The sequence below is a fragment of the Chenopodium quinoa genome, unplaced genomic scaffold, assembly GCF_001683475.1.
Source record: "Chenopodium quinoa cultivar QQ74 unplaced genomic scaffold, ASM168347v1, whole genome shotgun sequence".
Lineage (NCBI taxonomy): Eukaryota > Viridiplantae > Streptophyta > Magnoliopsida > Caryophyllales > Amaranthaceae > Chenopodium > Chenopodium quinoa.
In genome coordinates, this window is record NW_018742461.1 from 4,417,387 (window position 1) to 4,432,382 (window position 14,996).

Sequence of the window (14,996 nt, forward strand, 5' to 3'; positions counted from 1 at the left end):
AACAGAATTACCCTAAGAATTTGTGCTTTTCATACATGGTGAGGCCACACAGAATAACGAATATGGGCACAGGCTAATGTCAATGCAAAAATTTTAATCGAAGTCACGATAATAACTATTGTTCTACTCTAAGGAAGTAAGGATATATGCCTTTTCAAACATGGTGGGTACAGAATCACTGATTTGGCCACCGTCCATGTTCTACAAAAATACATACTTCTAACCTTCAAAAAAGTTACATTCCTTTGCTTTTTACATACAAGAGCTAGATTTTCTGTATATATACATGCTTTATAAAGTTATAATCATGGGATATGTTCAAAGGTTATGTTGATAGTGACCCTATATCCTTAGGTTATCATCCACTAGCTTAAGGCATCTATCCAATTTCTTTGCTCGGCCAATCAAAATTAATCTCCCATCAATACAGACACGTCTTTAGCTATGATTGGATAACACTGCTGATCATGTGGTCTTACTGTAACAGGAAAAACTTTGTGAATTCATAAAAATCTTTAATTATCCTCGTATCAACCACTTTATTGCGAATCTTATCATCATTCATCAGCAAGTAATTTGCTTAGCTTAAATTTTAAGCAGATGCTTTATGCTTGGACAATTGATCTTGCCTTCTTATATAGAGAGGATTTGTATCTCTTGCTAATATTTTTCATATCAAAAAACAACTCACCTCAACATTAGCTTATAATTTCAATTGTAAAATATGGGCCTCGTTGATGCTATTGATAATGTTGTTCCAATTTCTCCAAACCCTAATGCTAATTGTACTCCTCCCTCACCAACACAAACTCCTCCAAATAATGGTAGCTATCATCAATCCAACAATTATCAATCAAACTCAAACCCGCCTTGTTATTCCAACCCGAGTTATGGATACCCTCCCGCGTATGCCCCTAATGGTATGTATGGATCGTACTACAGCACGGGTAACAATGTGAATGGATCAGGAATTCAAAAGAATGGAGATGTCAAAATTGGGAACCGAAGCCAAAGAACTGGAGGTGTTAAGATTGGAAGTATTGGTAGCAACATTGGCAACCAAGGTGGACAACAACTTGTTGGTGATGTTAAATTAGCCAACATTGGCTAATTGTCGGACCACAGTAACTTTTTAAGTATTATCTTTGTTTTACTAAACTACTCAAAATTATGTACTTTCTCTTCTGTTGTATACTTGCACTAGAGTGACAGAGCCATGCCATTAAGGTGCATGGGGTGTTAACTAACTCCCAAAATGAAAAGTTATTATTAAGCATTCATGTTTCTCTTAAAAAGGTTTTTAATGTTATCAACCATAAAACATAAAATCCAAAACTAAAACTAATATGCGTTTGCCGGGAGTCGAACCCGGGTCTATTGCTTGGAAGGCAATTATCCTAACCGTTGGACTACAAACGCTTGATGTTTATGATTGAATTATATTTGATTTATTTTCAGGATTTATTTTAAGTGCATTGTTTTTCCCCACAAAAAATGTAAATGCTTTTCACAGAGGTGGGCAGCGTGTCGGGTCGGGCCACCGCGGGCCGTGTCTGGTGGTGGCTAGTGTTGGGCCGTGCCGTGCCTGTAACTTGGCGGGCCGTGCCGGGCTATTATTTGGCACACCTCAGCCCACGGCACGATCCGTGTGCCGTGCTGGGCTGCCCAGAATTTCTAATATATTTTTTTTAAAAAAAAGAAATTGATATATATTTTTTTTGAACAACTTTTTAAATGATTATATTTAAATAATTTTATTAATTTATGTTTATGTTTTTGTATTATTATTGTTTTTTTTAATATTCTTATTTTTATTATTATAGTTCTTTTACTCTTTATTATTATTTATGATAATTTTATTATTAATTTATTATTATAGCCGTTTTATGACTGTTGGAAGCAACGAAATATAGTCGTTTTGCACGGGTCGTGCCGTGCCGCGTGCCGTGCTGGAGGGCCATGCCGGCGGGCTAAATTACCGTCCCACCCACCGTGCTCGTGCCAATTTTTCAAAATTGTGTTCACGGCCCACTCCTTGGTCACCGTGCCGGGCCGTGCCACCATCGTGCCGTGCTCGTGCTGCCCGCGGGCCAGCACGGCCCATGCCCACCTCTACTTTTCAGCAATCAGCGATTCAGCGTAATCCTCCTAGCTTGTCGAGCAATAATTCTTCATGAATGGTACCTGCCATACCACTAGAAAAATGTTCGGTTGATGTTTATTTAGGTGGCCTGGTTGTTTGACTGACACAATTGATATGTTAGTATTTGCTGCTAGTCGTTACGTAGGCACATTTTTTAAGAGATTAAAATGAAGGGAGAGTAGATAAAAATAATTTCTCAACGAAACAATAAGTTAAGGAAAAAAATACTACGTAGGTTACTAAAAAGAAGTACATTTCACTTGTATCTGGCTCATTTTTCTTTATACAAGTATCAATTTAAAGAAGAATAATCATATCAAAAGTTATGATAATTAATTAAAAATAATCTCCTAATAAATATGTGATGAAATGTTCTTGTAATCTTTCAAACAAGTATGTATGTGAAATTTCTTGTAAATTTGTCTTATGAGCTAGCTAACGTTGTCTTTAAATGTGTTAATGAATAGTAATGAAGAAAAACAATATGTACTTAACAACTTGGACTTTTGGGGATGTATCACCCTGGCCTTAAATTAATTATCCCAAATTGTTGCAGTTTGATAGTAATTTAATGCACAGTTAGGTTTAGTTAGCTTATTAATAATTATTATCCTAAATTCCTAACCAAGCATGCTTAATTGTAGAGTTTTTAAACTAGTAAGTTCTTAAAGATATAAATGCACCTTATTGTTAGTACAAGAAGTACCATTAGTTAACGTGATTGGGGAATTTATAGGTGAAAGAAGGCAATGCACATGTTCAACAATATGATCGAAGTTAAGAGGCCATGCAAGAAGTCCAGTAGCTAGGTGGGATACTCGTAGTTGTGTTCAAATTGGATGTACAATAGGGATATTTCTCTCAAGTCTCGTAACATTGACAAAACTAGCTCGAACTGAATTAATAAAATCCGCTATGCGATCCATCTTTCCATCAAAAAAAGAACATAACTAATTTAAAACAAAAATATCCAAGATTGAATCTAAAGAAGCATATGCTTTTCAGCCTTTAGAACTCTTAAGATGTTATTGATAAACAAATAAAAACAATATAATACTTAATACGATACCACCATTACTACGTCTCATACTCTCATTGATGTCTATAAAAGGTGGAACTAGTCCTCTCATGTTACATAACCCAAAAAAATCAAAGAAACTGTATCAAATATGCAAAATCCAGCTCCTACTAATTAAAGAGGAGTTCCTCCTAATGCTAGTCATGTTTTTCCACCACCATTATACAATCATCCTCCTTTTGGTACTCCTTATTACCCAAACTACGGTTATCCTCCTCCATTTTACCCTTATGGTTATAACCCTTTACCCTTCTTCCGTGCCCCGTCTCCCGGAGGCTATGTATTGAACTCCGGAAATAATACTAATGGCTCCGGTACACAACCAATGGCGATGTAAAAGTTGGCAACAATAGCAGTAGTTCGAGTCATGTCAAAATCGGAAGTATTGGTGGAAATCATGACAATAAAGACAGCCAAAATAAATCCGGGGATGTTACTCTAGGGGATATTGGCCGGATGTCTAGCTAGTTAAATCTAGTTTGACTGTCACATACGCATTACTAATAATAATAGGGTTGTAATAATTTTGTAACAAGGTATATGAGTAAGCTCTAAGTTCTTGCTAACCTTTAAGGTTTCATATAAGAAATTATGTTCTAATAGTTGTCGTTATTTAGGAAAATGATCATAAGCATTGGGTTGTCATAGATAATTTTTTTTCTCTCACAATCTTACATTCTTATGCAATAAATCATGAATAGATGCTCAGTCGATATGCATACACTAATTAATATGATCTCCCAATGAACTTTTGTGATTCTCTCGTTTATGTACGACTATAATTACATTCAAAATATAGAGTAAAAAATTCAATTCATTTGAGAAGATAAGGGGCCAAATAAATAAATTCGAGTACAAAGTTTATGTAAGGAGAATAATATAATTAGGTTAATTAGTACTAAACATTATTACATGCAAACTCCATTAGTCCATTGGACGAATCTCTGTACAATGAAATAGCCAATTAATCACTAAAAAGAAGAATAGTATCTAGCTCATCTTTGTCCAACAATTATAGAATCCTAGCTACTAATTTAACTGGGAGACATTGATTAGTGACAAATCATATATTATCAAAAGTTATTATGATAATAAATTTAAATGATGAAGCTCATAATTGTACATATACCTCTAATTTGACATTTAAATATACGCGTATTACTCTCTTCACATGGTATCAAAGTCATCTATTTCTTTTTACTCGTCCCTCTTCTTCTATGATCAAAACCCTTTCTCTTGCATCTCACACATGGTTTCCTCCCCAACTCATAAGTGTATTATCAATATAATCACTTCAAAAGTGCAAAAAACAAACCAAAATAACTCTGCTCCTAAAACTCAAGGAGGAGCTCCTCCTAATATTGGTCATGCATATGTTCCACCATCACTATATAATCATCATCCTCCTTTTCATGCTCCTCACAACCCGAACTATGGCTATAATCCTTTACCTTCCTTTCATGCCCCGTCTCCCGGGGGCTGTGTACTCAATTTTGTAAATAATACCAATGGCTCCGGGGAGCAAATTAATGGCGATATGAAAGTAGGCAACCGCATCAACAAGTGGACTCGCATCACAATTACTAGTAGAAGTGTTTGTGCAAATCATGACAATAATAAAACAGAGGATGGTAAGGAAAAAAATTGCGTTTGCCGGGAGTCGAACCCGGGTCTATTGCTTGGAAGGCAATTATCCTAACCGTTGGACTACAAACGCTATTTGTTAATTCAAATATAATTAATAAATATCAAATACTTTATACAAGGAGTGCAAGAATATATGCTATATTTCAGTTTTTTTTTAGGTAAGAAAAATGCTCTTCAATTTCAATGTTTCTACCGCCTACACATATCGTAAATCCAAAAAAAAAAGATTTCAAGTTCTACTATATGAAATTGAAAATTTTTGGATTAGTGATTTTTTTTTTAATGTACAATCGGTTGTACCTTGTGCATGGTACAACTAAGGTTATTTCTTTGCTCATTTGCTTGTATACCCTTTTAACTCAAACACTTTCAACACCATCATCCAATCCCATCAACCATAACACTACGTATCTCACACCTTTGTTCGGTGGTCTACCGCCTACTTCCTCTATGGGATGCTACAATCTTAACTTTGATGGCTCATGTAAAACCAACTCCTCATCAGCTTCATCCACGACAATCACAGCAACCACTGCACGTCCCAGCCCACACGAACAACCTCAACACGACTCTTACGATCTTGGTCAGAAGCAATGACAATAGCTACACAAAGGTTTACAGGTTGCCATCAAGCACACAAAGGTTTACAGGTTGCTATCAGGCTAAAGGGATTTGGAAAGTACCCATGGAAGATCCACAAAATCATACCAACGTCAAATGCTCACTCAACTATTTCTTTACCTGGGAGATACTGCACATTTTTAGGGAGAAAAGCAGAGCGGATAACTGTAAGGCTAACATATTTTTGAAGAAAGTTTGGCTAACATTGATCATCTTATACGTTATTATGTATGTAAATCATTGAAACGAATAAATTAGACGCTCCCCTAAAGAGAGGGACTCCTGATTATTACTTGTTTCCTTATCTTAAAGAAATGTTTAATGCAACTAAAACGCAAATTAACATGAAGCAAGAACCAAGGAAACAAATCTGTAAACAATGGTGGCGGAAGTGCAGAACAGCAACAACGGTGGGGTAATTTAACATCCAAGTCCCATTGTTTGAAAAAATATTGAACCAAAAGTCCAAAACGGACCTTATAAGTTTAAGGTGATGTTTTAATATACTATTTAGTACAAGAAGAAAACATAAAATTAAAGTTTAGAAGAAAATTATGTCATTTCAAACCCTTGTTAAAAGCAATAACCAATTTCCAAGAGCCAAGGTAAATCTCATTAGTAGCTGAACATCTTATTAAAACTTGAGTATAAGGTACATACAATTTAAGTAATGACCAAAAAAGTCTGTTTCATGGCCGTTAATCACATCATTAGGGCCTTCAAACTTAAATACACAAATTTTAGGTCCGTGATCAACCTCCATTAAAATAAACAAACTTAATCTAATAAGAACTCCCACTCGGTAATAATCTTCTTAGTAAGTGTAGCCCTTGACAAACATGCCCTTCTTGGCCTCCTCGGACTCACCCTCACCAGTGTACTTACCGAGCTGAGCCAAAGAGTTGGACTTGGCCCGTTGCAACAGGGCATCTTGAGCAGCCTTCACGTTCTCGGGCCTTCCACCCCAGGTCTTCAAGCAGGTGTTTTGAAGGGCTCTTGCGTAGGAGAAAGATACGTGCCATGGGTTGGGGCTCTGGTTCATGGCATTCAAGTTCAAGGTTGCCTCCACCTCAGATTGCCCACCAGACAAGAACTGCCAACCAAAGCAAATAAAAATCACAACAATATTCTCAGGAAATGATCAGAGGGATGAAAACACTAGAATCTTCCTAGACTGAGGTAACTAAAATACATGACATTTCTCTAAAATGTACAATATCTGTAACTAACATAAATAATGATTAAACATTTAGGGATCAACCTTATATTCAACAATTCAGTATTAAGGGGTAATGAATGGACAGGATAAAAACCATGAACGGTATAGAGATAAACCTTATATCCAACATAACTTATCGGGTACCATGTGGCCTAAAATTTAGGGTCGAAGGCAGAATATAATGTTTTGCTAAAATGTATGATGATAGTACACAGATAATAACTGAATGATTTGAAGTCAATTAAATTCAGCGTTTTAGTATTAAGTGTAATGAAGGTATAGGAACTTGCCATGATTCCAGGGACGGATGGGGGGATTCTCCTGTGGAGGAGCTTGAGGGTGTAATCAGCAACTTGATCAGGGGTGGCCCTTTCCTTGCACTCAGCACCTGGGGTAACCATGCTTGGCTTAAGAAGGATACCCTCAAAGAGCACATTGTTCTCTGCCATGTAGTAGAACACTTCGGCCCAAACCTTCTGAGCAACCTCGAATGTCCTGTCGATTCCATGCTCACCATCAAGCAAGATCTCTGGCTCAACAATTGGGACCAATCCATTGTCCTATATACAACATATAATTTATAAGAACCAATATAGGTGAAATAGTCTGTTAAAAAAACAAAGTTTAGGTTCTGGTTTTTCATTGCTTACTTGGGTGATAGCAGCGTAGCGAGCAAGACCCCAAGCAGCTTCCTTCACTGCCAAGGCAGATGGGCCATTGGGAATGCTCACAACAGTACGCCTGTAGAAAATCGACAATCCAAATTTTGTTGTGTGAATATTCACATCTAACTAGCAAATATATAGTCATTCTTTGAGTAAGATCATATTATGTACCATTTGGCAAAGCGGGCACCCTGCTGGTAGTAAGCAGCAGAGCGGGAAGCAAGACCATCAAGACCTTGGCACCATGACTCATCATTTGAACCAGCAAGTGGCACCAAACCCTGTAAATTAGTACATTATCGATGTTCACATATCAATATTACACTAGCATACTTACTTTCCTGCTCTAATTTAATCTGCATGTAAGAGTGTGGCAAGATATCGAACCTTGTCAACTTTGATACCGGGAACAATGCCCTGCTCAATGAGGACATCAACCATTTTCTTGCCATCAGTGGTGGATTGGTAAAGAGTCTCTTCAAAGAGGATAGCACCAGAGATGTACTGACCAAGGCCTGGGGCACTGATAAGAAGGGTACGGTAGGCTTGGCGGTTAGCCTCTGTGTTCTCTAGACCAATTGAGGCAAGACGTTTCCCACAGGTGGCATTCGACTCATCCATGGCCAAGATTCCACGGCCAGGTGATGCCACAGTTTTCTGCATACAACCCCCACAAATAAACAACTTTATTTGCTTCTGAATTCTTTTTTTACTTATCTTACAGTGGACAAGTATAACTAGTATTTACCATAAAATAAAACACTACAATTTTTCAACATGGTTAACTTTTAAGGTGGTCAAATCATTAACTTAAGTGTCAGAGAATCATAGAATCCACACTTAGATACTTCTCCCGGTCATTATATACATCTACAAAAACTCTTTTTTTTCTTCACCTTTATTACTTCTATTTCGCTATAATATTCTATTTTTATACTACCTCGGTTTTTTATTAGTTGCTATGTTTCTTTTATATAGTGTACACTATCCATATAATCTACTTAGACTCTACTCTGTGATAAATAAAAACAAAGTCATATGAAATCTTGTTAGATTAGATTAATATCTATGTGTAATCTATTAATATCAATTTTTATTTTTTTCCTTATTGATATTAAAAAGTATAAATGGTTGAGAATATGCATTGGCAAACATGACTAAAGTAACATAGCGACTAATTAAAAACAGAGGAAGTTAATGTTTAGAATCATAGGCATAAATTTCTGAAAACAACCATAATTATATACTGTAGCTAACTGAAGTACATGTGCAAACATCAAAACAATTTATCAGTAAAGAGATAGAAAAGGCTAACTTAACGTACCGCGGTCTTAACAAGCTCATCGGCATAGGAGCTGGCACGGACAGTCAAAGACGATGGAGCCGAGGGAGTGAACCTGACACCAGCAATGGAAGGAAGGCGGAGGGTCTGGCCCTTGACAAAGTCAGACTTGTCAAGGACTGGTGAGGTCTTCAGAAGAGAAGCTGAGGCCATTTTTCTTCAATGAACTGTGTATGCTAAAGAGAACAGAACAGACTAGCCAAAAGATATGCAAAGTCTTATCCCTCCTCTTAGCAAACTCTACCACACAGGCTAATCAATGCTTCAGTACTACAAATTTATATAACTCTAGTAATGCATGTTATCATAATATGTCTTGCTTGAGAGGCTGTCATGCTTCGGCCAGTGACGTACCGCCATGTGGATGATAAATCCTGCCTAGTTGGCACGCCTCGAGCTCGATAAGCGAGAAAATCTAAATAGAAATAAAAAATAGGAAAAAAATGACAGATGATGCAGAGATTGCAATGTATTCCTATCAGTGAAAGGTGAATATGAGGCTATTATCCTTCTAAAAAATGTCTTTTAGTATTTTAGAGATAAATGGTTATTAGTTAATCACTGGATTTTGAGGGTAAGGTTTGATGAACTACATTTGACGGTTAATAATTGGCCATTTCAAATCAAAGATTGTGGTTCAAACCATGTGGATGAACCATCTTCGTTGATAAAGGGTGTGGGCCCACCCTTGGGTATGTCCCATTAATCTTGGCTTTATCTTTCAACTTGAAGAAATGGGATTTTACACATCAGTATGGATATCAGCAGCAATACTATCACAACCAAATACATTTTTGACATGTTCTCATCCACATCAAAAAAAACCTAGACATTTAAGATGTACAAACTAGAAAGTAGTATAGAATACTTACAATAGTACCATGCTAAATTATCGAATAATCACATGATTCCTCGTGCTAATTTTGATGTCCGAATATGTTATTCAATGCCCAATTCAGAAAGTAGTTACGGTATCACTAACAGGGGTTACTATGTCAAAATTATGGAATTTAGTTCTCATTTCGTTCAAAAAGAAGTTGCAGTGTGTTTGGACTGAGGAATTTAGAAAGAAAGAGAACAGGATCCTTATGAGTGATAGAAAGGAAAAGGGTAGCCTACTCCTTCCTCCCCCTCTTTCCTCCCCTCCCCTTCCCATTATCGCTACCACATACTGTAACATATTGTTAATGTTCGTGTTATACTATAATACTCAAATAATTTAAGTCGTGTAAATCTTTTTAACTGACATGGATACTTAACTTGTGAGCTTCCAATATTGATGAAGAAATCCAAAGGGAGTGTACAATGACAGACTACTCTAAAATAAGAACAGTTTCACTTTAACTTCCATTGAAATAAGAACTTTGAAGATAAACAATTTACCAGCAAAGCAGAACATTTCAACAGCACATTTCTGATTTCTAGGAAAAGCAGAAGGCCAAAAACAAGTTTACAGAAACTCGCCTTTCATAGTGTAGAAGTAGGAAGGCAAAAATGTAAAACTACCAGATGAATATATGACCAGGAACTAAACAAGAAAAGTTAGAAGCAAACGAACAACTCATTTTGTATATTGCTTGAGAGACAGATCACCAATGCCAGCAATGACATCATCTATAGACACCTGCATCGGATCATTTAATGCTTCTGAATCACTGGAACTTGATTGAATCTGTGAAGGAACATCAGCAAGGGCCTTGTTCAATTGTTTTCCAAACTCATCTTGCTCGTCTGAAATCCCAAGATCCCAGACTTTGAAGATGTCTTCCAATGAAGTATTCACCTCTAATGTTGTCAAACTCGAGTTCAAATCAGAATCAAGGTTCTCTACTTTTATGTCTTCAGAATAATTTGGGCGGAAAACGTTAAGAACTTTTCCTCTCACCCTGCCTCTCTTATTTCTGGTTACAAAATCATCTTCATCATCTTCAGATAAATTAATGCTTTCAATCTCTCCAAAATCACCATCTATGAGATTCTCATCTTCATCAGATCCTCCACCGAAATCCATACTAGTCAGATTTTTTCTGAATTGAGGAATTTCATCAGCAGACAGTTGCATGCTGCTCTGCACCACTGAAGTAGATGGAGGTTCTGGTTGAGAGCTGATAATCTCCAATAATGCATCTTTTATAGAACTCCAGTCTGTATCCGAATCATCCACATCTTTATTCAGGCATGAATCTGCCCAGGCTACATCTTCAAGAGAGAGACTCTCTTCATCGACATTGGATATTAGAGAGTTCAAAAAGACAGAACGAAGTGAGTCTTCCTTCATGTCATCATCTACTATAGCCATAGGCTACAAGATTAGCCTTCTATTAATCAAATTAATGATAAGTAGAAAGTATTCAGAATGAAATAACCACACCTGCAAGCAAACAAGTAAAAGGAATGATGAGTACTTGAGCATTCCACATTTCTGACCAACAACTTCAAAAATTCACCATTATAATCAAACTCAAGTCAAACAAAATCCAGGAAGCAGGCAAGTACGACTCTTTAGGCATAAGCAGAATACGAAAGAAGAACATCCAGCAATCAGCAATGTAATGACAAAGATGGATACCCCATGATAAATTAATCAACAGAGAAAATTCAAACTTAAAGAGGTAAATTAAGATTGAACATGCCAGGCATAATTATCAAGAGCAGGTCATCAAAAGAAGTTAAGCACAACAATCTTGCCACTGATTCAAATTACAAAAACTTAAAGCTCAAACTTCAGAGCCTGTTATTAATGTTAAGTAACAGTTCCAGATATGGCTCTTTTCCATGAAATCGAATGATAAAAGCACCAATTACCTAAACATGTTTACTCTAGTTATGCAAAATTACTAAAGCGATGATTCATACATTGTTCACAATATCTTCTAAGTGATTCCTAATTCTGATCAACTCAAAGCTAAAACGTGTGCTGCATCATACACCACATTGCTAGCAAATCAACATGCATCATTTCATAACAAAGATAACCCTTACTAATAAAAGCTCAATGGACCCTCATTCATAATTTAACTATGTACACTACATTTTTCAACATCTAAACACTAAAAGGCAAAAAGCCACAGAAATCATAAATTTCATATTTGTATGAACTACCACAATATACCTAACCTCATCCTAGACGGGTTTGAACGCATCTCATTATGTATCTAAGAAACGACAATCGAAGATGCACCAACATACAGCCAATAAAAGGGACCTTTTATAATTACCTTCAATATTCATTTGATTCTCAGTTTACTATATACAGTAGTATGATCCTTAAAACTTAAAATCAGTATTCAGTTCACACATATTGTAGAAACAATCTTACACCAATTTTGTGATCAAAACTACTAAAGGATGCACAAAACCATGCAACAGTAACAATTCATGATTTTGTGGATGCCAGCACTACCAAAGACCTCGGATCAAATCCCGTCTACATCTAATACATCACGATTTTATAAGGAAGCTTAATTTCGTTTCAAAAAAAACAAAAAAAACAAAAAAAATCGACTAAGAATCTGATTAGAATCATCAAGTTGGTTAATTAGACGCAAAAGTAAACCCTAAGTAAGGATGAATAGTTCGAATTAATAGAAAACCCTCAATCATACAATTTTAATTGAAAAAACAGATATTAAATTGCATACAAATCATCAAATAATGAACTAATAGCTTGAATTTAGATAAAATTAAAATGAAGAAGAAAAAAAACACTTACGAAATTCACCTTTAGATTTCTGGAAAAAAGGAACGAATAATTGAATACCAGCAAAATTTGAAAAAATAATCTGAAAAGAGGAGTAAAAAGAGGGATGAAATTGGGGAAAAATTGAGGGTATTAGAAAGGAACCAAAGGAGAGAGAAAAAAGGGATTTGCAAAATAAAAGGGTTTAAAGCTTAAGAAAGATATTTGGAGAAGACGATAAATTTCGAAGCGGCAAAAATAAATAAAAAAAATTCCGTTGCCGGGATTTGAACCCGGGTCTCTCGGGTGAGAGCCGAGTATCCTGACCAACTAGACTACAACGGATTTGTTGTTCGTATTCTTCTGACAATTTAAAGTTAGTTATAACTAAATTTTTCTCACAATCTATGAGACTGTACATATGAAAATCATTTTATTCTAACCCCAAAAATACAATAATAATTATAATTTTCTTTGTTATTTAGGTCAATCAAAGACCTATATAAGAACTTTGATCATTAATTTAACTTAATCCTTTTTGAATAAAGATTATAATAAAAAGTTAATATTTTAACAATAGATATTATGAAAGATGGTCAATAAAGAAGAGTATATGTGAACCAGTGTAATATAAGTAGTGCAATTAACTAACGTGACTTAGCTTGATAATGTATAAACACAAATGAAGCTGCTTCAACATTGAAAATGATCGGCTAGCTTCTTTCCAATTGACAAAAAACCAATGATAATGACTTTTTATCATCTTTTATGATTTCTTCCATAATGCCTTTTAAATAATTGGATATTTACTATAATATAATATGTACTCGTATGCATTATGCACCCTGCTACCTCAAACAAATAACGTATGTATATATAAACAAAAATTAGTACTCGTAGTATAATTTGATCTTGGATAATATGTACCACCACTCTTTATAAATACTTGATATATACATTGATATGATGTTTAACTATCATTACTAATCTAAAAAATATCAATGGCCTTCCTTTCTCTAGTTCTCTACCGATCAATCAACTCAAAAAAGTGGATTGACAAAAAGACGTCAACTTTTAGAGGTATAGCATGAATGAATTCATGAAGTACGTAAAAATAAATCAAATATATCTCTACCCTCATTAAATTCTACCAGCAATGAAATTCAAACTGAAATTTTGCATGCTATAGTAATTCTAGCAATAATTAATCACTAATTAAAAGCCATGTAATGTCAATTAAAAAAAGAAAAACATAATTTATGTACAATACGTAGAGGTTAATACATATATTTCGTTCCACTAAAATTCAGAACATGTAATATACCAATACATATATAATTTGATACATTTGGTTGTTGTATAGTATATGAACGATTATAAACAGCAATAATTGTCTTTCTAATGCATAGTCATTAGTGATGGAAAAATAAATGTCGATCGATCACTTGAGCAAATTCCGTTAGTCACGTCTTCAAGGTTTAGTTGGTACCGTCCTCTTATCGTTGGAGCACAATGTTTCATCCATAGTGTGGTAGTTGACATAATGGCTAGGGGCCGAGTTGCGCCGAAAGTGCTTTGGTAAGCAATCATCCAGTTCCTTACCGGTATACCCATCTGGCACGGCCGGAGTCCCAATTGGTTGTGGCACCAATGACACGTACTCGTCCTTGAAACTCGAGCCAAGTGGCCTCGTGCCCTCGACAATGTTCGAGGAAGGCGAGAGGAAGAGGAAAAGGATGAGGAATGTTATTATTGCCATTTTGTGGGGAGTAAGGTAGTTGGTTTTTCTTAGGAGTGGAATATCTTGGAAGGTGAAGGGTTTTTTTTGGGGGGGTGAATTGTATGGTAACCTTTATATGAGGGTGGAAAGGAAAAAAAGGGGTCATAAATAAACTTGTGAGTTACAACAAAACACCAGCTCATAGTTTGGACTAGTTGACTGATTAAAAACATGCATAGTGATTTTTATGGAGAGAAGTACGTAGTAGTATTATTACTATTGGGATAGTTGGTTAGTGAAAGATAGATCAATTTTTAGCTTTTTGACAACGTTGACATGATCTTACCCGTGTGTTTCATTACTATGTCACAGTAACACTGTATTCCTATAATATCCTTCACACATAAAAAAATTAAAAAAAAATAAATAATTTTAAAAAAAAATCTGAAGATTTTATTTGGTCAACGTTTTTGAATTGAGGCTATTGAGCCAGTGCACCTATCAAAATGATCCAACCCATTTGGTTTTTTCATTTTCAAGCCCAATACTACTGGACTTTGACATGGGACAAGCAAGCTAAGGATATTGATGCCTATCAAGAAATTGGTTTGATATGGCATGAGCGATAAATGTGTTAATTTGGGTGTTCAGATCGAATTTGATGAGATCGGGTTGAATCAGGTTTTGATAACTCTCATGAGAGGCATGATGATGGGTCATAGTGGTCATACACCATGCATGGATATCATTTTTAAAATTTAGCATGGGTTGGCACAAGGCAAGACTGATGACTTTTTTTAGAGTTGCATGTCAGAGTGATTCTATCTAAAAATAAATTAGTAGATTTTCAATATAAGAATCATTATTTTTGGACACCCTATC

General features: G+C 35.6%; 2 protein-coding genes and 3 non-coding genes across 6 annotated transcripts; all 5 read right to left on the reverse strand.

The window, feature by feature from the left end:
• Positions 1-1,347: 1,347 nt before the first annotated feature.
• TRNAG-UCC lies at positions 1,348-1,419 on the reverse strand. The gene has a single exon. It is a non-coding gene; the product is annotated as a tRNA-Gly (tRNA).
• A 3,447-nt stretch (positions 1,420-4,866) lies between these two features.
• On the reverse strand, positions 4,867-4,938 carry TRNAG-UCC. The gene has a single exon. It is a non-coding gene; the product is annotated as a tRNA-Gly (tRNA).
• A 1,141-nt stretch (positions 4,939-6,079) lies between these two features.
• Positions 6,080-8,983, reverse strand: LOC110718872 (fructose-bisphosphate aldolase 1, chloroplastic-like). The gene is made up of 6 exons (XM_021897799.1): positions 8,698-8,983; positions 7,761-8,030; positions 7,545-7,654; positions 7,359-7,449; positions 6,999-7,268; positions 6,080-6,582 (listed from the first exon to the last, which is right to left on the reverse strand). Exons 1-6 carry the CDS (start codon positions 8,866-8,868, stop codon positions 6,304-6,306), a joined length of 1,191 nt encoding a protein of 396 aa, XP_021753491.1. The 5' UTR covers positions 8,869-8,983; the 3' UTR covers positions 6,080-6,303.
• Positions 8,984-9,948: 965 nt separating this feature from the next.
• Positions 9,949-12,663, reverse strand: LOC110718873. 2 transcript variants are annotated; one of them, XM_021897801.1, is made up of 2 exons: positions 12,437-12,663; positions 9,949-11,086 (listed from the first exon to the last, which is right to left on the reverse strand). In XM_021897801.1, exon 2 carries the CDS (start codon positions 11,012-11,014, stop codon positions 10,277-10,279), a length of 738 nt encoding a protein of 245 aa, XP_021753493.1. In that variant the 5' UTR covers positions 11,015-11,086; positions 12,437-12,663; the 3' UTR covers positions 9,949-10,276. The 2 variants fall into 2 exon arrangements, with proteins under 2 accessions (XP_021753493.1, XP_021753492.1); XM_021897800.1 differs by having other exon boundaries at positions 12,428-12,661.
• A 3-nt stretch (positions 12,664-12,666) lies between these two features.
• On the reverse strand, positions 12,667-12,739 carry TRNAE-CUC. The gene has a single exon. It is a non-coding gene; the product is annotated as a tRNA-Glu (tRNA).
• Between the last annotated feature and the right edge of the window lie 2,257 nt (positions 12,740-14,996).